Source organism: Oncorhynchus tshawytscha, linkage group LG08, assembly GCF_018296145.1.
Source record: "Oncorhynchus tshawytscha isolate Ot180627B linkage group LG08, Otsh_v2.0, whole genome shotgun sequence".
NCBI lineage: Eukaryota > Metazoa > Chordata > Actinopteri > Salmoniformes > Salmonidae > Oncorhynchus > Oncorhynchus tshawytscha.
The window spans coordinates 56,277,163-56,305,074 of NC_056436.1; the positions used below are offsets into that span (position 1 = coordinate 56,277,163).

General features: G+C 45.6%; 1 protein-coding gene across 1 annotated transcript in view; it reads left to right on the plus strand.

Moving 5' to 3' along the window:
* The window catches only part of LOC112256294 (protocadherin Fat 4), a 94,009-nt gene extending 67,891 nt beyond the window's left edge, over positions 1-26,118 (plus strand). The window contains exons 7-17 of the mRNA XM_024429441.2: positions 8,421-8,601; positions 9,640-9,890; positions 10,118-14,464; positions 15,612-15,716; positions 15,991-16,298; positions 18,552-18,637; positions 19,168-19,347; positions 19,740-19,864; positions 19,973-20,190; positions 21,547-21,808; positions 23,009-26,118. Coding sequence (XP_024285209.1) covers positions 8,421-8,601; positions 9,640-9,890; positions 10,118-14,464; positions 15,612-15,716; positions 15,991-16,298; positions 18,552-18,637; positions 19,168-19,347; positions 19,740-19,864; positions 19,973-20,190; positions 21,547-21,808; positions 23,009-24,906 — 7,961 coding nt within the window. The 3' untranslated portion in view covers positions 24,907-26,118. The remainder of the gene's footprint in view (positions 1-8,420; positions 8,602-9,639; positions 9,891-10,117; positions 14,465-15,611; positions 15,717-15,990; positions 16,299-18,551; positions 18,638-19,167; positions 19,348-19,739; positions 19,865-19,972; positions 20,191-21,546; positions 21,809-23,008) is intronic.
* Positions 26,119-27,912: the final 1,794 nt, after the last annotated feature.

A 27,912-nucleotide genomic window follows, 5' to 3' on the forward strand; every position in this document is an offset into this window, starting at 1 on the left:
TGACAAAGTCTTGAGAATGACTGATAAGTAATAGGTGTTGTAAAAGCTTAGCAGGGACTTTGCCAAATCACTGTCCAAATCTTGCCACAATAAATCTTTAATGGGACCATTTCTGAAGTCCTCAGCCATGCAGACTAGTGGCAACACAAGACGAGGCCAAATAAAACATCAGCCCCCCCAAATGAACTTTAACAGACCTGTAACATTCTATATCAACTCTTAAAAACCATCGCAGTAGTAACGTGGAGGAGCTTTTTCCCTATGCCTCTTTTTCCAATCATGGTTTATGGTCCGCTTAACAATTTCTGGAACTTAATGTTTGTGCAAAATAGCTTTCGTGTCTGATAAGAGTCTTAAAGAGATGGTGTGGGTTGAATCATTTGTGCTCTGCGGTAGCCAGGAGATCCATGTTTTAAAAACTCTGGCTCTCTGTGACCCTGAGCAGGTCTTTTCAACTGTGATCCACAGTTTGTGTTATGTGGTCTAAGAAAATATCCCAATGCCCCAGGGCAGTGATTGGGGATATTGCCCTGTGTAGAGTGCCGTCATTCGGATGGGACGTTAAACGGTTGTCCTGACACTCTGGTCACTTAACATCCCATGGCACTTGTCGTAAGACTCCAGTGTCCTGGCTAAATTTCCAATCTGGCCCTCATACCATCACGGCCACCTAATCATCCTCAGCTTCCAATTGGCTTCATTCATTTCATCTCCCCTCCTCTCCCCTGTAACTATTCCCCAGGACTTTGCTGTAAATGAGAATGTGTTCTCAGTCAACTTACTGGTAAATTTAAGGGTAAAAATAAAGAATCAGTTCATCTCAAATGAGCAATTAGCTGCCAAAATAATGCATTGGCATACAATTTATGCCAATAGGCATTAGAAATTAGTGGCATAGACAGATCTTTTTCAGTTGTTGTCACTCTTTTTTTACTTTTGGAAACAACAGTTATTGTCATTTGCACTAAGATGCATTGGTAAGGTTGTGTTACAATAGAATGGGGGGGACCTCTGCTGTCGACCAGTAAGCCCGTACAATGTCAGAACCATTGAACAGTTCAGCAAAAACTAAACATGCTATGGTAATAACAGCACAAAAGGAAAATCACTTCATAAACTCTTAGTATGTGCCCTGCAGTAGAAGTCTGTCTGTCTGTCTGTCTGTCTGTCTGTCTGTCTGTCTGTCTGTCTGTCTGTCTGTCTGTCTGTCTGTCTGTCTGTCTGTCTGTCTGTCTGTCTGTCTGTCTGTCTGTCTGTCTGTCTGTCTGTCTGTCTGTCTGTCTGTCTGTCTGTCTGTCTGTCTGTCTGTCTGTCTGTCTGTCTGTCTGTCTGTCTGTCTGTCTGTCTGTCTGTCTGTCTCTGTCTGTCTGTCTGTCTGTCTGTCTGTCTGTCTGTCTGTCTGTCTGTCTGTCTGTCTGTCTGTCTGTCTGTCTGTCTGTCTGTCTGTCTGTCTGTCTGTCTGTCTGTCTGTCTGTCTGTCTGTCTGTCTGTCTGTCTGTCTGTCTGTCTGTCTGTCTGTCTGTCTGTCTGTCTGTCTGTCTGTCTGTCTGTCTGTCTGTCTGTCTGTCTGTCTGTCTGTCTGTCTGTCTGTCTGTCTGTCTGTCTGTCTGTCTGTCTGTCTGTCTGTCTGTCTGTCTGTCTGTCTGTCTGTCTGTCTGTCTGTCTGTCTGTCTGTCTGTCTGTCTGTCTGTCTGTCTGTCTGTCTGTCTGTCTGTCTGTCTGTCTGTCTGTCTGTCTGTCTGTCTGTCTGTCTGTCTGTCTGTCTGTCTGTCTGTCTGTCTGTCTGTCTGTCTGTCTGTCTGTCTGTCTGTCTGTCTAACATATGGGGAAAAGTATGTCAAACCGTTCAGACACAGCACTCCATAAATAATTGGAACGTTCTATAACGTTTTAGGTATAATTTGATGAATACGTCAGATTGAAATTGGGTTTTTGAAACAGGGAGTGGCATGTTCTGTTGTTTTATAGCTGGGAATAGCCTTTTAATATTCTCTCACTCATTAGCTGTGAGAAAAACCCTGTTTACTTTGTTACGTCTGGCAAACGCAGCGGTGGGATAGCTCGCAACCTACACACACAGCCTCACCATCCCCATTCAGGAGTGTTGGAGCGGGCACATTAAAAGGAGCTTTGTCGCAAAGCAACAGGTTCTCAGAAGGAGAAAAATGTCCATTTTGGGGCGAGATGGCGGCCAATTCACTGTGAGTAATGATGTGTTTTATTTACGCTGTCCCAAAAGAACACAATCTAGCTGCAGTCCATAAAGCGTAATTAACCGTTTAGCCTTAAGCTCCCAGCTACAGATGGCTGTCTCATAAATTTACACATTCATCCATCTTCCTAAGTCAACCTGTCCGGGAACGTCCAACTTTAATGAACCCAAGAGTTTGGACAACGATGCTATTCTTCTGATGAAGTGTTCAACAATAGATCACTGGATGATATTGAAGGAAGAGATTATCCCCAGTGCCAGTAAGACATCCAAAACCTCTCTCTTACCACAGCTCAGACTGGCCAATCCCTGGAGGTTACAACACTTCTCAGGGTGTTGCAGCCATTTCCTCCAAGTCAACCCCCTGCACAGATCTCCATGTGTGGCATATGCTCTCCCACCATCTTCAGATAGTTTAATTGTAATTACCTATGTATTTTGTACCCCCTCCAGCCCCGAAAGTATGGCCCATGCCACCTTTTCCAGGGCTAATGTGATTTGTCCACTGGTAATGTACACTAATAAGGTGCTTAGACTCGGCCATATGTTTATGCTAGACATTGCTTACAGGGGAGGGCTTATGGCCGGCTTACAAGGAACACTGTCTGTGTGTGTTTAAGGCCGAGCAAGCTGAGCAGATGGAACACAGCACTCCCAGTGAGTCTTCGGAGCTTGTTATTTTGAACGCTGACACCTAGGGTTATTTAGGGTTCTCCCATTCGCTCATTTGACCCCACCAATAACAGACTTTTAAGGAGCCCAGGCTCAAATGGAATAATTGCATATTAGGGAGGAACTGAACATCGTTCTTCTCATGGCCATTAGGTATAATTTAGAAATATCAAATAGACAGTTATGTTTTGGTCTCAGCTGCCCACATTTTGTCAGTGAACAAGCCTAGGGGAGTATGCTTTACGCTTAAATGGTATTGCTTTTTTGATTGAATTAAAGGGGTGAGGAATCCTCATACTGCGCTTGTGCTTAAGGAATTTAGCTGAGGTGTCGTGTTTCTGCGTGTGAAATGGGCCATAATGACGCAACGTCTCTATCTTTTGTTTTTGTTTTCTCCCGTACTCGAATGGCATCTACAAGGTTATCTGAATATCACCAGTCTGAATTCTTCCGTTGGAAACTAAAAAGTTAACTGTGGAGACAAGTCTCTCGTCAGGACTTAGCTGGGGTTCATCGTGTCTCAACACTATTGCAGAGCTTGCTGAGTCCACTACGAGTCTCAGGGGGCAATCTTTGTCTTGGAAACACGGTACCACGAGATGAAATATTTTCTTTACTGATTGAAAGAGCACATTTCTTGGGTCCAAACACCATTTCCTCATGCTGTAATCTTCAAGACATATTTTGATTAAATATATACACTTTGAGCCAGTCAGCGCTTGCTGGCAAAACATTTTGTAATCACAGCAAAGTCCCCCATGTAGCATATACAATGTATCGCTGTGTTGTTGATATGTCCCAGTGTGACGTAAATACTGATGTACGAAAGTGTAATCATCAGTACAGGGGCACGTCGGGTCAGAGCAGTTTGTTTTCCCACACAACCTAAGATGAACCCCTATAGAAGATTATGCTAACGAGTCAAACTCGATTCAAATAGAGCAGAAGTGGTGTCAGATGGCTTTATCTGGTACCTTATCAGGCACCTTTCCAACTGCTCAAGCGTACCCATGGTTCCTGAAGCTCGATTTCAGCCATGTTTCAATTTTTTGAATGAATTTCTTTAGTCAGGACATTTTTGGGATCATTGTCTACCGAAACAGTGTGTTCCTCTAGCTATGCACCATGTGATAGATTACCAAGCCTTTTTCCCCAGTGGATGTAATGAAGTTAGGGCCTACCCTGGGGTATCACCGGAGATGGCAGGAAAAAAACATGTTGCGGTTTCATACTAACTCGTAAATAGTGTCAAATACACAGAACTGCTGGTGCAGCAGGAAGAAAGAGCTTTCTGGGAAGACGTTCTGTGTCTATGGAAACAATACTTTTTAACCACAATGCACGGCAGCACAACCGGTTCTGCAGACGTCCCGGTGATACTTTCCACCGGCTTTCTTTCCATGGAACAATGATTGCATTTTGTCATGTGTCGGTGGGCGAGACGAGGTTTGCTTACAGCCAAACCTGCTGTATGCCTAGCTCTGCCATATCTCTCCTGCCATTGGTCACAAGTGGTGGTAACGTTCGCCGTACAAGTCAGCTGAAAAGAAATCATTGACCTTTACACACTAATGCAGTGAGATTGCCAGATCCCAGTGCAGGCTGTTTGGGTGAGATGCTGATATTTTCAACGAGAAAAATGTTGGGGTGAAAGAGCTTTCCTTTAAAACTGCATAACCTTCTCGCTGTTTTGTTCGGCAGTCACAGTCAAACTAATGGAGTCCAATTATTAACTTGCCTTGTTACCAAATATGGGTGAGAATTAGGAATTTAGCGTTGTAAGTATGGGTGTGGGTGATATCTATGGTCTCTTCCTCCCCTGATTCAATGTCACATAAGCAGTCATGGAACGTTTCCTCCTAACCAAAACTATGCATAATCACCATTATTTGCGTACATGTGCATACCGGCTAAGATATTGTATTCCATGATGACTGAATCTGTGAGCCCACAGAATGTAACGAGAGAGATTTAGAACTATGTACACATTTTGACAGCAGATCCAAGAAACAGCTGCTCTTGTTATGTGATCGCAATGATCCCCGGGAGGTTAAGAAGCAGACTCTGGAGAGAGTAAGATGGTGTGAGACTGATCCACACAGAAAGATGTGGAAAATGCCTTCGTTTGAACCCTGGCTGTCAACAAGGGTGAGTTCAGTGCAGTGTCAGGGTCAGAGAGAGGAGTGTTTCATGGGGTTTAAGGCTGGGGGGGGTGGGCTTCCTTCAGGCTTACCCACAGATTAGCTGGGGTAACAGAGTCTGTCCCTAGCACCCAGCCCCTGATGCGCTGGGCGCTTGGCATGGGGTCAAGGGTCACACAAGTGCAACGGCTGCTTCGGTTCTCCGGTGGCGGGGCGGCAGGCCGAGTCTTTCTTCTCTCCCGAGCGAGTAAACAGGTTCTGAATTCACATCCTACCAAAAAAAGTGAAAGGTTTGGATGGAGGCAAAAAGTATCCCACCTAAAAAACAAAAACACGCTGCTCCAACCCCATTGTCTTCCGTTTTTTTTCCCAAAAGGGGAACAATGCTATTGCACTGCAGTGGCTCCACTCTGACCCTCAGGGGCCAATTCTATGTGCTGGGAAAACATGCACTCACCTTGGCTTCGGAGAACACGGTGTATTTCACCTGAACATGTCTGCATTGCACTACGTCTCTGTAGGTTAAACAGATATCCACGCTTCACTCAGTTAGTGACTCGGAGACAATCTGCAATTGGATTTAAAAGTTGTTAAATCGGTCGAGGAGCTGCAGACCAGAACATCCTTAGCCGGTGACGTTGCAGGGCTTCTTGCAAGTTGTCTGTCAAACAGAGCTTGCCTGATAACATTGGCTCAGCGTTCGCTACCTTAAACTAATACAGATACTGTCTGACATGGAATGCTGCTTAATAACCTCTTTGATTAAGAGGATCAGTTGTAGAGTGACGGCCATTTTGATCTGCTTCAATCAATCAATCAATCAAATTGTATTTGTCACATGCTATGTAAACAACAGGTGTTGTCTAACAGTGAAATGCTTACTTATGGGTATTTTTCCAACAATTCAGAGTTGGAAATAAAGATTAAAAAAAATACCAAATACAAATTTAAATTGTGACACCAGGAATAATACACAGTGATTTAATGAATAACAATAACGAGTAAAAAATAATATGGTTATATACAGGGAGTACCAGTACCGAGTTGATGTGCAGGGAAACAAGGTAATTGAGGCAACTATGTACATATAGGTAGGGGTAAAGTGACTAGGCAACAGGATAGATAATAGACTGAGCTGTAGCAGCAACGTAAGTGATTGTGTGTGTGTGTGTGTGTGTGTGTGTGTGTGTGTGTGTGTGTGTGTGTGTGTGTGTGTGTGTGTGTGTGTGTGTGTGTGTGTTTGTTTAGCGTCAGTGTGCATGTGTGCACATGTTATCTGTGTGGGCTTATGTAGTGTGTGTTGAGGTGTCAGTGTAAGTATGTGTGAGTGGAGTCCAATGTATGAGAGTCAGTTTAAAAAAGGGTCAATGCAGGTAGTCCGGTTAGCCATTTGATTAGCTATTTAGCAGCCTTGTTTAGCAGTCTTAAGGCTTGGAGTTGGAAGCTGTTCAGGGACATGATGATTCAGGGCCTGGTGCATTGGCACCACTTGCCGTGCGGTAGCAGAGAGAACAGTCTATGGCTTGGGTGGCTGGAGTCTTTGAAAACCATTTTGGGCCTGGTATAGAGGTCCTGAATGGCAGGGAGCTCGACTCCAGTGATTTACCGGGCCGTACTCACCACCCTCTGCTTCCATAACAACCTGCGAAAACAAAATGATGACTAATTCCTGTTAATCTCATCACGTTGTATGGCATTGGGTCCCGCGTCCTCATCACGTTGTATGGCAATCACATCGCACTGCTACTAGGCAGTTTGCTGACTCATATGTTTTGATACTGGTGCCACTGGTTATGTAATTGAATGAGGACAATCCAACTTAATGATATTTAGAGTTATCAGTGTTCCATGCATTTCATTTGGGCCTTGAGGGGGGGGTCTTAAAAAAAATCTATTGCCTTTGAATGAGCGAATATGTAAGCAAAGGCTGCCTTATTTTCTACTTTGAAACACCTTCCTTGAAATGATGCACTGTATGATCATAAATTACCTTGTCATATGTTCGTTTCAAAGTCTAAGGCCTACAGTTGGTAATAAATACAACATTGTGAACATGGTCTACTTTACTGAAGGGACAACAACGGATGACTCATCTTTGTAATGACTCAACAGTATAAAGATTAGAGCTTGTGGTTTCTGAGCCTGGTATTTTGGGATAAAAACCAGTTGACTTTTTCCCTGTGTATGTATCATTTATTTTGTGCTGGAGTGCATTTTTTGTTTGGGGCGTTTAACTATTTTAAGTGTGTTTGTGCTAACTGCTGCGCTAATCATTGCAGCTGGATGCATTAAGAATTGAGTTGAATCTGCAGGAATTAAATACAAGTTCTGTCTTTGGAATTATTTGGAAAGGACTGTTTCTCACAGGAAGGTTCTATGACAGCAGATATCACCACACCGCTCATTAGCTAAATATAAGGCTCCTCACTGGACCATAATCCCTTTGTCATCCAAACAAGCAGATAAGTGTTAGTTATGCGGCAATGAGCTTTATGAGCACGTGTTTTGAACGATCCTGATCTTTAAAACCAGGAGAGCCCCTCCTGGCTCTAAAGGGATAAACTCCATCTTGTCCCTCTGCGTGAGATTCTGGAGTCTCTTGATGTTTTGATTATGCACAGGTTCCAGACCAAGAGAGATTATTCATGGTCACTTTTTCCAAATGTTTTTGATTATATTCTTATTAATCTGTGCCTCCGCACATTATGCAAGGTTCAAGTATTTGATGCTATTAACAGCTGAATATACATCTGCATGTGAGCCGCGAATTCATTGGTAACACTTTAAATTAACGTGCTATCTGAAGAAGGGTTTGTGAAGTGGCACTTCAAGCCAGCAGATGTTTGAATCTCTGCATTGGAGTTCGTTTTCATCTGCTATTGATTTAAATCCATCCCTCAGGGCCCAGAGAGCCTTATTTCGTCACTCGCTTGGGGAAAGAACGGTTAGATTTCTGCTGAAAATAGCATTTTCTGTTCTCGAATTCCACAGAGTAACTCACGAGTGCTGCTTGCCTCAAAATAGATACTAGTACCTCAGCAACCAGATTGAATCTATGATATGCAAGACCCCAGGAAGGACACGTTCTAAAGATTCTGTTTCCTAGTTATTGAACTCGTGTTTTGTGTTGATGTGGCAGTATGGCTCAGGAAGTCGGACTTGTGGTGACCGAAGAAGTTTGCTGGATTAAATGCAGGGATCTCTTGCTTGAGTCCCTGAAAGGACATAAATTGCTTCAGCATGTAAATGATAAGCCAGCACAATAAGTCATCTCATATGGTACTTTGTTGGTCTGCACTTATCCCTTAGGTCTTTCAAATAAAGCTCTTGGTCTTTTGATATGCTCTCATTCCCTCGTTCTTTTTTTTCTTCTCTCTCTCTCCTTTTATGACCAGGCTCTCCTCCCCTGAGTGGAACGGGTACGGTCACTGTCCTGGTAGATGACGTCAACGACAACGTCCCCGTGTTCACCTCGGCCACCTTCCACACCACCATCCCCGAGGACGCACCCACCGGCACCGACGTGCTCCTGGTCAACAGCTCCGACGCAGACGTGGGCCTCAACGGTGTCGTAAGGTACAGTTCCCCACCCCATTCCATCCCTAGGGTCATAAGCGGGGCTCCTGTACCCCAAGCCGAACATTTGATTCGGATCCCCCCTCGCCCTGGTACCCCCAATGGGGAGGCGCAGGGGGGTACGTCAGTTTGCCCCACTTTCCCAAAACATCATAATGAGGATGTTAATTGGCTATGACAGAACTAGTATCAGGGGTTCCATGGGTTCTAGGCCTTAATGGAGAACATAACCAGTTGCCATCAGTTATTAGTTTCTATTCTCACAGCCCATTAACTTGGGCTTTTTTGAACTTCTGCTTCTGGACTGTCTGAACCACTTCTGGTTGTAGACAGCTTGGTTGGCTGTGGTCCCAATAAGTCTGTGTTCCATTTGTGTTCACACTTTATTCCATAATTTGTCCCCATTTTATAGGAAGCGTTTTCAAAATATGTGCTCTTGTGAGCTGTTTGAATTAAAGCCTCTGTGAGAAGCATCAAAACACAGGAGAAAATGGAATGAGATACAATATTAAGATGAATACCTTAAGAATTGGGTAATGCTTGGCCAATACATTATAGATGGTAATTTTCATCATACAAAAACCACAAAAAATGTATTAAGTTATTTTATGTCTGTGTTTTTATTAAGTTATTTTATGTCTGTGTTTTTCAATGAAATATACTCTCTGCCTCTTTAAAGCTTAAAACAGTGCCCTCCGTAGGATTATTTTGGCAATGCTGATCAAGATATTTGAATCTGGGCATGTATAGGCAGTGGAAAGCTTAGCAGTATGTGCTGCATATTATCACAATATCTAATGTAATGTATGTAGGAAACTGCTCCTCCTGGCGACAGTATAGTAACAGTATTAAGATTGTATTTGATTGTATTGACTAAAACTAATGTTCAAATATTGTCTCGAAGTAGTTTATAACGTATATACATATATGTTCCATTGAAAATAAATGAAACATCTCATCTAAAACCATGCTGTACAAATCCTATCATTTCCCCACTGTGTGTTACTAAAACGTGTCCTCTTCTATGTATCCCTACAGTTACAGTTTGACTGGAGGCAACGGTCAGTTCTCCATCAACCCAGCCACAGGCCAGATCATCACCAGCTCCCTACTGGACCGGGAGGCCAGAGCCAACTATCAGCTCCTAGTTGTGGCCACAGACGGAGGGCAGCCCCTGGGCACGTCCAGCTCTGCCACTGTGTCGGTGGTGGTGGCAGACATCAACGACAACCCTCCCCATTTCCACCACCACCCCTACGTCACACACATCCCCGCCTTCATCTCAGCAGGTGGGTTCAGATTTTATTCATGAATGTTCATTTCAAATATTCATGTGCTTACAGTATATGTCTAATGATATTATGCTTGTATAATATGTGATTATATAACTAAAGTATCAACAGTATTTATTTGACCTCCTATGAAATTATTACTTTTGTGGAAAATATTGATGATTAAGCATACATCTGCTGTAAAAGTTATTCTGAAGCATTTGGTCTCATTTTGTATTTTTCAGGCAACTTGGTATTCGCTGTGACAGTGACGGATGAGGACGCGGGACCCAATGCTCAGCTCCACTACTCTCTAACTGGCCGCAACTCAGACAGGTTCAAGATTGACCCCTTAAGAGGAGCCATCACAGCCAATGAGAGGTTGACAGGCAGCTCGGAGGTTACCCTCACTGTCCGAGTGAAAGACGGCGGAACCAATCCCAAAACAGACTTGACCACCGTGACCGTCCGGTTTGTGACTGGGGGAGACTTCCCTGTCATCAAGCTGAAGGATACTACTTTCACATTTCCAGAGAGCCAACCCACAAACACGATCATTACCACAGTGACCGGGTCCTCGACACGTGGCGGGGCCCTGTCATACTACATCGCCAGTGGAAACCTGGATAATGCCTTTCACATCGACCAGTTGACTGGAGAGCTGTCAATCAAACATTCACTGGACTTTGAACACATTCAGAAATATGTGCTCTGGATTGAGGCCAGGGACCAAGGATTCCCCCCCTATTCCTCATATGAGAAAGTGGAGATCACAGTGCTGGATGTAAACGACAACCACCCCGTATTTGACAGGGAACCATTACATGCAGAGATACTGGAGAACCTGTCCCCTCAGCGGGTGCTCATTGTGTCTGCTGTGGATCAGGACAGTGGCCTTAACGGCCAGCTGGAATACGCCATAATCGACGGCAACAAGGAGAACAGCTTCAGCGTCAACCGGGCCACTGGTGAAATCCGAACGACCAGGCCTCTTGACAGGGAAAAAGTAGCTCAATATGCCCTTAAAGTGAAGGCCACCGACCGTGGCAACCCTCCCAAAAGCACGGCTGTTAAAGTCCTGATAAACGTGCTAGATGTGAATGATAATGCTCCCAGGTTCTCTAAGATCTTTAGCGCCACAGTGCCCGAAAACGCCCCAGTGGGGTACACTGTCACCAGGGTTACAACCACAGACGAGGACGCAGGTGCTAATGCCATAAGCAAGTATTCAATCACAGACACAAGTCTACCGTTCACTATCAATCCAAGTACAGGAGACATAACGATCAATAGACCTCTCAATAGAGAAGACACTGACCATTACATTGCCAAAGTCTCTGCCCATGATTCTGGCTGGACAGTTAGCACGGATGTCACAATATTTGTAACAGATGTCAATGATAATGCCCCCCGATTCAGTCGGCCATCTTACTATCTGGACTACCCTGAACTTACAGATGTGGGGTCACTTGTTACTCAGGTGTCTGCGACAGACCCCGACGACGGCTTCAATGGCAAAATATTCTATTTCATCAGGTCCCAGTCAGAATACTTCAGAATCAATTCAAGCTCTGGAGAAATCTTTATCAAACAGCATTTAAAGTATAAAAACTCAACTGGCAGCAACATAAACATAAATCGCCATAGTTTCATCGTTACTGCTTCAGACCGTGCTCTAAAGCCATTGATGAGTGAAACTACAGTCATTGTAAACATAGTAGATAGTAATGACAATCCACCCAAGTTTGAATCGTCTAGCTACTTTACACCTGTCACTAAAAGCGTCAAAGTTGGCACCAAACTTATCATGGTCATAGCTCTTGACAAGAAAGATTTTGGCCTCAACTCTGAGGTGGAGTACATAATATCAGGAGGGAACAGCTCTAGCAAGTTCAAACTGGATAAGCAGAGTGGATGGGTCACTGTCGCCGCCTCACTCAACTCAGATATGAACAAGGTGTTCCTCATGGATGTTACAGCCAGAGACAAAGGCAACCCCCCTCTGACTGCTAGAACCACTGTGAAAGTGGCAGTCACTGAGGAGAACCACCACACACCAGAGTTCTCCCAAAGCCAAGTCACAGCTACCATACCAGAGAGCCTTGCTGTGGGGACAGCCATCAGGACGCTCTCTGCCAGGGACAAGGACAAAGAGATGAATGGGCTCATCGCATACAACATCACTTCGGGCAATGACAAGGGCCTATTTGCCGTGAACAGTAAAACAGGAATCCTGTCTCTGGCCAATCATCTGGACTTTGAGGAAAAGCAAAGATATGAGCTCAGAGTGACAGCCACTGACGGGGGATGGATCGCAAAGACCAGCTACGTCATGGTTACAATCCATGTGACCGACGTGAACGATAACCCACCTATATTTGATCCTGATGAGTATTTCCCTGTGGTACAGGAGAACGTTCCCAGTGGCACTACAGTGGTGAAAATGAATGCCACAGACAGAGATTCTGGGCCCAATGCCGTCATGGCTTACGTGATCCAGTCTTCAGACAGTGACCTCTTTGTAATTGATCCAAACACCGGTGTTATCACCACCCAGGGTTTCCTGGATTATGAGGCCAAGCAGGTCTACCACTTAACAGTGAAGGCCTTCAATGTCCCAGATGAGGAGCGCTGCAGCTTCGCCAACGTCAACATTCAGCTCAAGGGGGCCAATGAATACGTTCCCCGCTTTGTCTCCAAGCAGTACTACTTTGAAGTCTCTGAAGCAGCTCCAAGAGGCACAGTGGTGGGAGAGGTGTTCGCCAGTGACCGCGACCAAGGACATGACGGAGTGGTTTACTACCTAATTTTTGGGAAGAGCAGAAGAAAGGGCTTCAGCATCAACAGGAAAACAGGACAGATCTACGTCACAGGTCCACTTGATCGTGAGAAAGAGGAGAAGATCTCCCTCAAAGTCCTGGCGAAGAACGCGGGAAGCATCCATGGGGCGGATATCGACGAGGTCTTTGTGAACATCACCATCCTGGATGCCAATGATCCTCCTGTTTTCAGCCAGGAACTGTATGATGTTCAGATCAGTGAGGGTCTCTCCCCTGGCGGCTTGGTCACCTTCGTTAGTGCCCAGGACTCTGACTCTGTCCCAAGCTGGAGCAGATTCTCTTACTCCATAGTCTCAGATTTCAAGAAAAATGTCTTCAACATCAACCCCCAGACTGGCCAAGTGTCTGTTGCAGCTGAGCTGGACAGAGAAACCACTCCTCTGTTCAGCCTGACTCTGCTAGCTGTGGACTCTGGTTCACCCTCGGCAACTGGAAGTGCAACCCTGATCGTGAATCTGGAGGACATTAATGACAATGGTCCTACTCTGATGACGGTGAATGCAGAGGTCATGGAGAACCAGCGAGCCGGGACAGACGTTGCAACTCTTACCTCAACCGACCCAGACCTTTCACCTAATCAAGGTCCGTTCTCGTACAGTCTGCTCAGCGCCGGTTCAGCCAACAACTACTTCGGCCTCAGCCCTGCTGGAGTGCTGACCACCAGTCGAGAGATCGACAGGGAGCAGATCAGTGACTTTTACCTCTCGGTGGTGATCAAGGACTCCGGCGTCCCTCAGATGTCCTCCACCGGAACGGTCCACGTAAAAGTCAGTGATCAGAATGATAACCCGTCAGAGCCGCGCTCAGTGGAGATCTATGTCCACTATTTCGGAAACATGTTCCCCGGAGGGTCCCTCGGGGTTGTGAAGCCCCAAGACCCAGACATCCAGGACAGCTTCCATTGCTCCTTGACCCCTCCTTCATCCAGTCTGTTCACCATCCCAACGGGCACCTGTGATCTCAACTCCAAGGCCCGCTCAACAGACGGAACATTCGAATTAGCTGTCCGGAGTAGTGATGGTGTCCATGGCTCTGTCAGCAGTAACGTCCGCGTCTTCTTCATGGGGTTCACCAACGCCACTGTGGACAACAGTATCCTGATTCGCCTCCGTACCCAGGGGGTCACCACCTTCCTCACCAATCACTACCTCAGCTTTGTTCGCATCGCAAACTCACAGCTGGCGGGGCTAGGCACTGGAGTACAGCTGTATGGTGCGTTTGAACTCAACAACCAGACTTTCCTGATGGCCGCCATAAAGCGCAGCCATGGACAGTATGTCAACCCCAGTGGAGTGGCCACCTTCTTTCAGAGCATCACAGAAGTTCTGCACAGGCAGTGCGGGGTGCAGGTAGACTCAGTGGATCATGACCCCTGCACACGTAACCCATGTCAGAACGGGGGCAGCTGCAAGAAGCGCCTTAGCGTGGGGCCAGATATGAAGACAGAGGAGAGTGTCCCGGTGATCCTTGTCACAAACCACCCCCTCCAGCCATACGCTTGCAGTTGCAGACCAGGGTACGCGGGGGCGCTGTGCGAGACGGATATAGACGAGTGCTTGCCGTCCCCATGCCACAACAGTGGGACCTGCCACAACCTGGTGGGGGGATTCTCCTGCACCTGCCCCGAGGGATTCACGGGCATGGCCTGCGAGAGGGACGTAAACGAATGCCTCTCCAACCCCTGCAAGAACGGGGCGCTCTGCCAGAACTATCCCGGTGGCTTCAACTGCCTCTGCAAATCCGGCTTTGCAGGTACTGTACAATGCCTTAGGAGTCATTTGGATTTTATGAGCAACACAACCACAGATGTTCAGCTAGGCTCAAGTATACACACACTGCACATGAATCCTGCTTGTCCAAGTAAAGTATTTGCCTCCAAACGATTGCAAGAGGTGTTGTAACCCTAGCATACAGGCCTGACTGCCAAACATTTTTGGGTTTTACGATTACTAGTTGGGGGGTATCAGCTTTGATGCATATCATCTTGTCATGTTTACTTTAATAAAAAGGATGATGCGAAATTGAACCCAGTAAGGGCCTTAGTCTCATATAGACTCATATTCCTCTCCATGTATTTATTTCTACAGTACTGCATATTTGAGATGTTTAAGGTTCTTTCTATCTTTCTGTTGGTCAAGTATTTAGAGGTTTAATATGTATTGAAGATTGCTCTCCCTAATTTCGAAAAGTGAACTAAATAGTACTAGCCACTGTGTAAATCACCCCCCCCCCTGCTTGAATGTAATGCTACGTTGATGATATGAGCATGTAGAGAAGCAAAACGAGAACAGTAGTTTGAATCATGTCTGTTTGGTCAGCTGCTGGCTGTAGTTGCTGAAAGACATTTCCAATGATCAACAGCAGATGTTTTGCCTTTTTTACTATGACCTTAACAAATGACCACAAACCTTTTGCGTTTCATCAAGACAAATGGCCCTCCTGAAGAATTGCACCTATTGACATACAGTAGTTTGCATGCCCTCACGTTGAACTCCACACTTCCTGTTTTCCCTGCCTGGTTGTGGTGAAAGAATGTATCTCCTTTAAACTATTTGTCTCATGTTGCAGGAGTCAGTACCTAAAAATACATGACGCTGCAGGTCATTGTCAGTCTCGCCCCTTGCATACCTTGTTCTGTCTGTGTCTATTAATATTTTTTTTCCTTAAGTCATCATATTTTCACCATGTCTCTTGGCCTCAGAGATCCAATAAAGAGGCTATAGTTGTCAAATCTATATATAATCTCCCAATTTATTACTTTTTCACTCATGTAAGTTTCAAATAGATTATCCTAAGTTTGCAATAGCATAGACCCCCTGTGATTGTGTAGACCCCCCCCACATTTTCCTTTGTCATCCCCACCTCGTTCATTTGAATTTGTGTTGTTTTGTGAACCCAGGCAAAACGTGTGATTCCATCATCAATCACTGTGAGTGTAACCCATGTTTTAATGGCGGCTCCTGCCAGAACAGAGTGGATGGATATTACTGTCATTGTCCATTTGGTGAGTATTAACGTAGGGGCAACTGCTAGATGATTGAAAACTATCTGGATTGGCAAAAATGACTGTTGCTATCCCCATTGTCATTTATTGTATGTCTCCATGTCACATTTATTCACATGTTGTTGAACTGTTTCTCTCTTCTTAGCATGATTAGCGTTAGCCTAGGATGGCAGATGGCAACAGATTCCTAGCTATGTGCTGATTTAGTAGATGCAGCATGGTGAATTATTCATGACTTCCCTGTTTGATTTGTATTCATTCCTTTCGTCCTCAGGGGTCTTTGGAAAACACTGTGAACTCAACAGCTACGGCTTTGAGGAGCTGTCCTACATGGAGTTTCCTAGCCTGGATCCCAACAATAACTACATCTACATCAAGTTTGCCACACTGAAGAGCAACGCTCTCCTCATGTACAACCATGACAACCAGACCGGAGACAAGGCGGAATTCTTGGCTCTGGAGATCTTTGAGGGACAGATGCGCTTCTCGTTTAACTTGGGTAGCGGGACCTATAAACTAATGACCATGATAAAGGTTGCAGATGGACAGTTCCACACGGTTATTGCAAGGAGAGCTGGAATGGTGAGAGTCATTTCTATGTTATATATATGGCTGTACCAAGATGTCTTTATTTGGTTTTGCACCATAAACGGTTGGGAAAATATATTTTATTGTAAGTTTTAATGGTTTGATGGGACCTTAATTGCAAAAATGTAGAGGGGAAAATCCTAAAGCCACCAGATGTACATAGAAGATTAGTTTATGATTCAATAGCAGTTATGACCTCCTGTGTTTTTATAGCCGAGAGCAGCGTCCACATTTGGCCTCGTCGTCTTTTTTTGCACCATGAGATGATAATTAAACTGCCCACACAGTGGTAGTTCTGTATAGGGTTTTCATAGTTTGTAATTATATTTGATTGCTTGTTGTGATTTACAATATAACCTCCAGAATAGCGTCAGACACTGAAATTCCTTGTATTTGAATCTAGTATTTTCTCTGCCAGTTGGCGGGGAGAGAAAAAATCAGCAGCCTGTCCAACGTTTTATACTGTAAGTCTCCTGCTGGACATCAGATCTGTCATTTCTCACCCTGCACTGGGATTTCATAGGAAACTGGTAAAATCGTTAAATTGTCCGCTTTGAGATGTGCAGAGTGACAGAATGGCATTGAGAAATGCGATGCTGCCCTTACTGCACTGCAAATATTACGCGTAGATTGAGGAATGACCATGTTGAGGCTCTTAGCCGAGCTAGAAGAATGGAAGCAGAGCGGGCACGTGTCGTGCCTGAAGTGCCAAGTCCCTGAGGCGGTGTAAAGCGAACCTGATCAGTGTGATTGGAGAAGGTGATGTGGGTCATTGAGGTTGTCCCGTGAAGGCCTTTTTTTCCCCCAGATCCTCCACTTTTGGATTCTGAGCAGATGAAAACCAGACACCGTTCGTAGTAATGTATGACGCACCGAGAGTCAAGGACACTGTTGTTTATATGAGAAGCATATTTTAGATCACCCTACTGAAATCGGCACCCCAACAAGCATTGTTTAATTGTTTATACTCTGTTATTATAGCTTTATTATTACAGCAATGGCAATGAGAATAGTATGACCACTAAGTTAAGAACACTAATGTAGTTTACATTTGTTATACAGTCCTGTCTCAATTTAACTGCAACAATTGTGGTCTCATTCTTCTCAAGGCTATTTTTGCCTTATTTCTGTTTGTCTTGTCATGAATGAGAGTGGTTTTAGGCCTCACATAAAAAAAATCTACAACTGGTTTACACCCTTTAGCATCTACATTCAGTTGTTTTCCTCCTCAACAAGTGTTAAACTTGACCTTTTCACACAAATAATCCAACAATAGTGTGTTTCTGTAGACAATGGCATGTTTCTGTAGTGTTCAACAGCAGCCATCTTTCTGGATTTGTCATCTAGAAGGTTGGTCATGAGAAAATGATGCTGTCCAGTGACATCACTGATTTCGTTTACCCTGTTTCATTTACCTTGTTCCAAGTTAACCAAACAAAAATAATGCTCCTGGTAGTTTTTTTTTTTTTCAAAGGGTTTTTCCTTGAGAAAAACCCTTTTCCAATCGTGTGAGACACTTGACAGTGTGTGTATGCTGCGGTTTGGCTGCAGGGACTTTGATCTGAGAGAAAGGCATTAATAAAATGCCCATCTGGCTCTGACGTTTAGGTCTAGCCCTTCAACAATAGCGACAAAGCCCAGAGACAAATTACTCTTGTTTCCCTTGTTGCTTTTTCGCTTCGTAAAACGTTTCTGTGTTAGCAATTACCTCAGGAGACCGAGAAGGGGAGGGGGTCACGCTCTCCGCCATCTCTTGGATGATTTGTGCTCACGCTCCAAGCAGGCCGCTCCGTGTTTACCTAAGATCCTGGTGTAGGTGGAGCATGCTGTCATGGTTTTTCAACACATTCACACACTTTCCTTTTCTCTTGCCACCTCTTTTTTTTCTCCACATCAGTCAAGCTTCAGAGACACATAGGGAAAGTAGAACAATTATTAGCATTGGCTAAGGGTGAAAGTCATATCTTAAGGGAATCTCAGATTAATATTTAAGTCTACTGTACCACCCATCTTCATAATGATGGTTTCAAATACGGTATGCTATCAAACGACATTGATTGTGACGTACAAAATCAGTCATGTAGTTATCTGTAAACTGGAGTGCTCGTCTGAGTAAGATATGACCGTCTGAGCTGGTACAACAGGAAGGAACAACGTGTGTGGTGATTTGTTGTGTGCTACTACAGTATATGTACTGTACAGTCCAAGGAGAATAACGTGTGTGTGTCTGCTCCCCTCGTCATGCAGGCTGCGTCCCTGACAGTCGACCTGTGTGGAGACGATCAGGAGCCAGGCTACTGTGCTGTGAGCAACGTGGCTGTGCATACTGACTGGTAAGAACACATAAAGTAGAGCTTAGCACACACTCCACCCTGGCAGAGTACACACAGAAGAGAATGTGGGTATAGAGGAAGTATTTATTTCTATATGCAAATGTTCATAGTATACTGTATCTATAGTAATGAGAGAGAAAAACAGAAGCTGTTTACTTTCAGAGTGGCTTACCACCTTCAATGTATGCAAATATCATCATTAGTCACTATCTAAACAATGCGGCAATATCTCAAATCTCTGCAAAGAATGGAACAATCTGTGGGCACATCCATCACCTTGACTGTTCTCAATGAACCCTTGCATATCCAGCTAGCCTAGTGTAAATCATAGTGTATGTAAACACGTACATGGACATCACTTGTACCGTTTAGCATTGTGAGAGGCGCAGAGTGAAAAGCCGTCTGGACCCATGGGGGGGGGGTGGTGTACGCGAGACTCTGTGCGAGCGATCTGGCAGATGAGGAATGGTCCGGGAAGGTCATTGTCATTGTGAGAGGTGCTGACCTCCAGTGGCTTCTTTTTCTCGCAGGATCCTGGACGTTGGGCCCAACAGGCTCTCGGTGGGAGGCGTCAGGTCAATAGAGCCCGTACTTCACCGCCGCGGCCAGGTTGCCACCCACGACTTTGTGGGCTGCATCATGGAGTTTGCCGTCAACGGCCGCCCGCTGGAGCCCAGTCAGGCCCTGGTATCTCATGACATCCTTGACAGGTCTGGTTCCCTCCCTCCCTCCTTCTCTTCTTCTTTTCTGTCTTTCCCTACACCCCCTCCATCCCTCTCAATCCCCCTAAAACCCCAAACTCTCCCAGCAGGATATCTGGTCATTCTCTGAAGCTCTCAACCCTCAAGAACAGCTGAAGAGCCATCTTTGATATAAATAGCAGATGTACAGTTTTTTGAAATAGTAATCGTAGAATGGAAATTCTTTCTCTTAGTTGGTTATGAATAGTGGCGAGGATAGATCTTTTAATATGCTAATTCCCTGGATCTTTTATGTTTTTTTTGTATTGCGGGAATCTCATCTGCCGTGTCCTATTGAGGGCCGGCTGTCCACCAGGGGGGCAGACTTGTGTGTGCCTGTCTGACTGTCTATTTGTTTGTAGATGTCCCAGACTGGAAGGAGCCTGCACAGCCAACCTCTGCAGACACGGGGGCACCTGCATTGACTACTGGTCCTGGCAGCAGTGCAAATGCATGGAGGGCTTCACCGGAAAATACTGCGAGAAATGTACGGATAATTTGGAGGGGAATTTTGTCATACACTTCTGAATTTGACCATCACTCAGAAGGCAGATGGTATCATTTCCTTTGACTTGTGCTTTTCATTCTTTCATAGACATCACGGCCGACACGGCTCTCTCACTGGATGGGACTGGACGCCTTGACTACGCCATGCGCCAGAGCCCCAAACGGGACATCCTGCTGCGCCAGAGCCTCATGGGCTTGACCTCTGACCTCTCTGGGCCCAGCAGCCTCAAGGTTAAGTTCCGCACCCGCAGCAAGAGTGGCACCCTGCTCCACATCCAGGAGAGCAGCAACTACACCACCATCAAGGTAAAGGAAGTCTCCACGGAGCGAAACCCTGTCGGGTAACAAGCCACACACAGTACAAATACTGTATGCATGCAGAGATGCACTTCTAGTGCTAATGTGTTTGTCTGTTTTGCTTTTCCCAAACTATTCTGAGGTTTCTATACTTAGATTTCTCACTCACACGCGTTCATTTGTGTCTGTTTCTCCATCTGCCACTCGGTCCACACTTAAACATGTCACACGTATGCACAATCCTCCCTTTTAACCCCCAGCCCCTGAGTCAAAGCTATAAGGGGATCTGTGTCTTTATCACCTCCTCTCATTACCCTTACATATACGCTCCTTCATTCTGCTGATATAGAGTTCAAGGCTTTGACTGATCCGGGGCAGCTGTCCGAGGGCCCAAGCTCTTATTCATCCTTTTCCTTTTTCCCCCAGTCCGCTTCCTTTCCCTCTAGGACACACCGGGTTGTGTTTTCCGGTGCAGTGCGTGTCCCCCCAGAATCCCCCCTACCATTACTACTATACGGCCCAAAGAACAATATTGAATGTACTGCTTGACCCCCCCCAACCCCCTCCCCCGCAAAAAAAAATATATATGCATAGGGTATAAATAACGTGATGTAAAAGAGATAAGTTAAATTGGTTCTCCAGATCTCGTTTCCTGTGTTTTTGGCTCGTGTGATTTTTTTTTCTTCTTCCATTTCCAGATTTTCGTCGTGGGCCTTTAAAATCAATTCTTCCTGAAGCTACATACCGTTGCTGATGTTTTGTTTCTTTGAAGGGGAGGCAAGAGAGGTTACTTTTCCACTTTAGGCTGAAATATATGAGATTACCATATACAATGCCTGGCACACTGTCATTTTGATTAATTACTTCTATATGATTCACTCTGTTGCGTATGGATATGGTTTATGCATATTGAAGGTAATAGTATGAAAGTTCCTGCATACCTAATATGATCATCATAATAATAGCTGGTTTACTGGTATTTGGCATATGCAACCTTTACCTCTGCACTGCAACAGTCGTTGTTGTAAAGGAAAATGTGTTTTCAATCAACATAACTGGTATAATAACGGTACTGTAAATTAAATAGATTATTAGTATTACAAAACAAGAACAGCTCTCCAACTGAAACAAAACATCAACAACATCTCTGAGTTGGGAATTATCAGAGCATACAATCACGTCATCATGCTTATCACATTTCTCCACTCTATCCTTCTCAACAAACATGTACAATACAGTATCAGTCTGTCTGCCGGGCCTGCATTCCTGTCTGTCTGTGTCCATCCGTCTGTCCAATCCATCCGTCTGTCCTCGTCTGCCTATCTGTCCATCCATCTAACGCAGTCTCTGTCTTTTCCCTCCCAGCTGAAGAACGGCAATGTCCACTATATATCTGATGCTGGTGTGGGGGGTAAGGTGGAGAGGACCCTGGGAGAGATGGTCCTATCAGATGGCCAGTGGCACGTCCTGCAGGTCTTCAAGAACGGCTCTTCAACCTCCCTCCACGTGGACGGGGCACTCCTCAAGCTCATCCAGCACCCCACGCAGGACTTCGGGGGTCTCAACGTCCTGACCATGTCCCTCGGTGGAGTCCCCTCCGGGCCCACCCAGCAGAAAATTGCATCAGGTGAGATGGTGATGTGTGAAGTTTCTGTTATTGTCATACAGTATGTGAATGGTAGATACCTTTCTCAATTAATATAAGGTCTTCTGTTGAATCAGACCATATTAGGTGATGTTGCAGTCCTGCTCTCTGGAGCAAGTGTAAATTGTGTTTTATTTGACATTGGACAAATTGTAGAAGAGAGTTAATGTTGCTCTCTTTTACAGATCATTTCTAGACAATAACTAATGTGAAAGTAGTTTGATTAGGTGGGGAGCCCTGCCTTTGATGCTTTCATGTTTTCATCTTATTGACATGGAATCTTGTCTTGGATTAGATCTAAATCAGATCAGATGTCACATATCAAATGTTTTCGGACTCGAAAATAGTTTGGATAGGGTGAACGAGAGGGCTTCCAGGGAGAAGGGATACACCACTGTACATTTTAGACTTTTAATGGAAAGAAAATGACTTTATACTATGGACTAACATGGTAAAAAAAAAAAAAGCAATTTTAATGATTTGTTGGCCTCTTTCACACAATAAGGTAAAGATATACTTCAAAATAAACGTGCATGCCTATGACAGGCTGACTTGCCTAGCAGGAAGATGATCTGGTCCCGGTTTCTTGGGGCCACACCTACACCAAATAGGAACTGACCCTCGCTTAATATGCATGTAGAAGCATTTGTGGTCTGGTGTGCATTCAACTCGTAAGGATCTAATGAATAGAACAAAATGGGATAAATTCAATCAACATGTGTTTACATCTGTGAGGGAACTTTGTGGAGCAAAATGAAAGCCAAGGTTTGAATTAGTCACCAAAACATTTCTTCCAGATGGATGTCTTGAAGCGATACGAGGTCTGAAGATTGTCTGGCATCCACCTCCTATGTTTTTGAAAATAATTACATTGGCTTCTCTCAGAGTTGCCAACGATTTATTTACGCATTTGAGAATGTGATTTGTCGAGGTGTTTTCAATGAGGACATTTCATTGAGATTTTGGCCGATGCTTAACCAATTTGCCGACTAAACAAAATTCCTCCAGTTCTGATTATAGCTTTCGGTTCCTGTTATTTACAAGTTGGCGATCCCAGCCACTTGGCACATTCTGAAAAGCGCTCAAACTTAATTCGGAAATTATCACTGTGTTGTCTTAATAGCCGTCCAGGAGTGCTTCCTGTTATTTGAACACCTCTTCCTCTCCCTATTCTTCCCACAGGCTTCGACGGCTGCCTGGCCTATGTGAAGTACAATGGGGAAAATCTTCCCTTCAGCGGAGATCACAGCACTGTCACCATCTCTAAGACCAGCCCAGCCGTCAAGATCGGCTGCAGAGGGCCCAACCTGTGTGAGAGCAGCCCATGCTGGGACGGCCTGATGTGCGTCAACCAGTGGTACACCTACCAGTGCCTCCCGCCTGGCGCATGCGCCTCGAACCCCTGCCAGAACCGAGGGAGCTGCGTCCCTGGCCCCCACTCTAGTTACACCTGCGTCTGCTCTGAATTCTACACTGGCAAGACCTGCGAGACCCTGGTGGCGTGCCTGGGGGTTCAGTGCCCTCAGGGCACACTCTGCAAGACAGCCAACAACGGCGGCTTCATCTGCAGCCCGAGCCCCACGGTCACGGAGCTGACCTTGCCCATCTGGGCGGTACCGGCCATTGTGGGCAGCTGTGCCACCGCCCTGGCCCTGGTGGTGCTCAGTCTGATCCTCTGCAACCACTGTAAGGGCCGCAACAAGACCAACGTGCCAAAGGAGGAGAAGCAGCCCAAGGAGAAGAAGAAGAAGAAGAAGAAGAAAGGGAGCGAGAACGTGGCGTTTGACGACCCAGATAACATCCCGCCGTACGGCGACGACATGACGGTGAGGAAGCAGCCTGAGGGCAACCCCAAGCCAGACATCATCGAGAGGGAGAACCCCTACCTGATCTATGACGAGACAGACATCCCCCACAACAACGAGACCATCCCCAGCGCCCCGTGTGCCCCCTGCCAGATGCCTGAGGCAGATATTGAACACTATGACATAGACAATGCCAGCAGCATCGCCCCGTCCGACGCCGACATCATCCAGCATTATAAGCAGTTCCGCAGCCACACGCCCAAGTTCTCCATCCAGAGACACAGCCCTCTGGGCTTCGCCAGACAGTCTCCCCTGCCCTTGGGGGCCACTAGCTACAACTACCAGCCCCAGTACAGCCAGGCCCTGAGGTCCACCCCTCTCAGCCACTCAGCCTGCCCCACACCCAACCCCCTCTCCAGGCACAGCCCGGCTCCCTTCAACAAGCCCTCGTCCTTCTACCGCAACACCCCCACTAGGGAGCTGAACCTGGCCCGCCGGGATGGAAGCCCCCTGGACCTGCACCACAACGAGATAGGCCAGCCGGGCGCCATGTTCAACTACGCCACCCGGCTGGGCCGCCGCAGCAAGAGCCCCCAGACCATGGCGGGCCACGGCTCCCGGCCGAGCAGCCGGCTCAAGCAGCCCATTGAGCAGATCCCTCTGGAGACGGGACCCCCTGTGGGGCTGTCCATCGAGGAGGTGGAGCGGCTCAACACACCGCGGCCCCGAAACCCCAGCATCTGCAGCGCCGACCATGGCCGCTCCTCATCCGAGGAGGACTGCCGGAGGCCCATGTCGCGGGTCCGCAATCCGGCCGACGGCATCCCCGCCCCCCCGGAGTCATCATCTGAGAGTGACTCGCACGACTCCTTCACCTGCTCCGAGATGGAGTACGACCGGGAGAAGCCCGTGGCCTACAGCTCCAGGGTTCCCAAGCTGTCGCAGGTCAACGAGTCGGATGCCGACGATGAGGACTACGGCGGGCGGCTCAAGCAAAGGCGTTACTCTAGCCGGTGGGCCGAGGGCGGGCCCGCTGCACAGGCGCCGATGACGGACCATTACACTTTGCCCCACAAACTGGGCCAGCAAGCCGGGGGCTTCAACTGGGACAACCTGTTGAACTGGGGCCCCGGCTTCGGCCATTACGTGGATGTGTTCAAGGACCTGGCCCTGTTGCCGGAGAACGCAGCTGCAAAAGAGATGGACATTGAGATGAACAGTGGGGACGGGTCAGTGACCATTCTGAATGAAGGGGAGGCCGAGCAATATGTATAAGACTATTTATTACAATCCCGTACAATATGGTATGTTCTCTGAAAGACAAACTAAGACGATGTATATAAGAAGCAGAGAACATTGGACTAGCAGTCTCCATTAATGTCTTTGTGCAGTAAGGCAGAAAGGGACACCTGTAATATTACTTTGAATGGAGTGTAAACCTCCTGGAAGAGTTTACCAGTCCTTTCCAGACCTCATACTGTAACTGTACAATCATTCATCTCTTTAAGGCGTCATTATGCGAAATACATTAACACCAAATGGTTGGAACAAAGAGCCTGTGTCTGAATTCAATTTAGGTACTGCAAAGCTCCATTTTATCTTAATCAAAATGTTTCTGGTCTGTATTACCAATAATGCCACTCCTTTGCAAGACTTCTGTTACATTCACTTGTGAGAGATAAGCGATAACGTTGAAACACGTTGCAGGAGAAATTCCAAAGGCCATAGCAATAGAAACCCAGCCGGGGTCTTTTTTTTGTCCCGATTCTCATTTTTAAAAGGAAGCATGTGTGTTTTGATCCCACTGCACCTGTAAGCATCAAGATACAGCCCTCGGTGCGAAAATGAGCGCACCACTTTGTTCGCACGGTAATCGAGGCCTGCCAATGTTATGACACGAGCACGGTGACCACTTTCTCTGGCTGTATGTGCTCACAGATGACCGGCTAAGCACTCCAAGACCTAAGATTAATCAAGTCCCTGCCTTACCGACATTTGAGGATGGAGAATGGGGAGGTTACTGTTGGTTCTGTTGGCTGGGGGTGGGAAGGTTCTGGGGTGAATAGTCTGGGTCACAATCCTCCGAGCTGGAGTGTTATTCGACCAGCCAAAAGGTTTGGGCAAGGCTAGCTGATCCATCCCGTTTTGACGTGACCCCCCCCCGCCCTACTAAGACTATGAACTTGTGTACATTTTTTTTATTCATGGGAAATCATGGAAGTTATAGTTGTCAGTGTTTTTGTCCATTCTTTTTAAATGTATAGTTTCTACTTTTTGTACTGTTTTATTAACTTAAGTGACTTAAGCAGTGTTTTATGGATATGTTCACCTGCTCAAGTGTATGTTCTTACTTTCAGGGAAAGTAAGATCGAAGACTTATTTTTTACATTTGTTACGTATGTAACATCAATATTTTCCACTTTTGATAAAACTATAACATGCTTTGTAAATGTAAAAAGCCAATAACAGAATAAAAAGTATTTATTTAAAGGGTCTCTTTCAATACAAGGTGAGCACACCATGCGGTAAGCAATCTCACTGCAATCTGTCTAAAAATAACGCAAACTTAAAATAGGAACCTTTGAGCTTATATAGCAGCTCAATAATGTGGGTGGTAAGGTATTTTATACTCTAAGGACTCTAAGCCTGTTGTGGGCTGAATTGAACAAAACATTTCAAAAGGCCATTGAGTACCTAAATGAAACTGAGCCCCGGTGCTGGCAGCCAAGCACAACATCCAGCGGACTCAGCGACGCAGGGCCCTGTATTGCTTTCAACAATTATTTACATCTGGCTTATTCAGCAGAACAATTTTTTCGTAGCCTGGTGATCCGGTATGCAACATGCTTATCTTCTCTGTCATCGAGAAAGAGAGAGAGAGAGAGAGGCCATGAACCAAGCGAGGAGTGACAACTCAAATCTGGTGGATTACTGCGGGCTCCTGGAGAGGTTCTGTCCTGCCGAGGCCAATGTTGACGAAGCCTGCTTGGGAATGCTGTACCATGCTGATGCTGAAATAATAATAACACTTATAATGATCATGACAGCAAGTGAAAAAGAACCTTGAGTAAATACAAGAGAAGATGAATTCAAATGAACCTCACAGCATCTCTCTCTCTTTACTGTTTGTGAGACTGGCATGGCAGGGTATCAAATTGAATAGAGGAGTCAAAGATTGCGTAGCAATGCACTCCAACTATCTGTGAATTAGAAAGGGAGACAAACCCCTAAAGGTGAGAGGGAAACGGGGCTGCATTAAGGGAGTATTGTCCTACTAAATAAAACTAGAGAAATGGGTAGACACTGTATACTTGTCGTAGAAGGATTTGTTGTAGTTGAAAAGTTGCCAAAATTGTGTTGTTGAATTGTCTTATCGTAATAATTGCCACTAGCTGGTTATGAAATGGAATTGCTACAGTGTATACCGTATATTTCTGAGGAACATAATATAGAACACTGGATAAACACAGTTAATGTTATTTCAATGGAGTCAAATGGACAAACACTCGTAGGCCTTTATTCAATCCGTATCGCAGAAGTTCAGCGTTACAGCGCGATTGAAAATTAGGGGCTCTCACCAACCCTTAACGCTGACGCGTTACAGATTTCGTGACAGAAATGTGAAAGATCATTTCCGATTGAGGTGACGAATGCAGCGTCTCCTGTGAATGCCGTCTCCACATTGACTTTCAATTTCAATTGGGCTTTAACGGCTGAATTTCCGCGATAAAGATTGAACAGGCAATGTTCCCGCGTTAGCGGAGGCCGCGTTCCCCAGTAAGCGATATATATTTATTTCGGCTCAATCTGAAATGACCTTTACATTTCTAAAGCGCAATCCGTAACGCTTCAGAGATACAGATTTAGTAGAGGCCCCTAGTCAAGCACAACTTCACATGATTACATTTGTTAGTTTAGTAGTGCAGGGTGACTTAAGTTATCAACGTTCGCCACATGAAGTTATCAACGTGTCAAGTTAAAATTGGAACAAATTGTTTTCCAAGCGAGCGATAATGACGGAGATGCCAACAAGGCGTTCCTGATGTTCTGTATCTCCCCGTGCCAAAACCTTCTTTGTCTTGACTGAAGGCGCGAAAGGAGCTAGAGGCAATTTCCCATGCAGCTTAGTGGTGAGCGAAACCATTTTAAAGTCAACAAGTGTCATCGAAATAAAACTGCCATTAAAATGCTTCACTATTTTAAAATCCACAAGTGTCATCGAATGAAATTGCCATTACAATGGTTTTGATCTACTCTGTTTACTTTGACTTGTCCTCAATG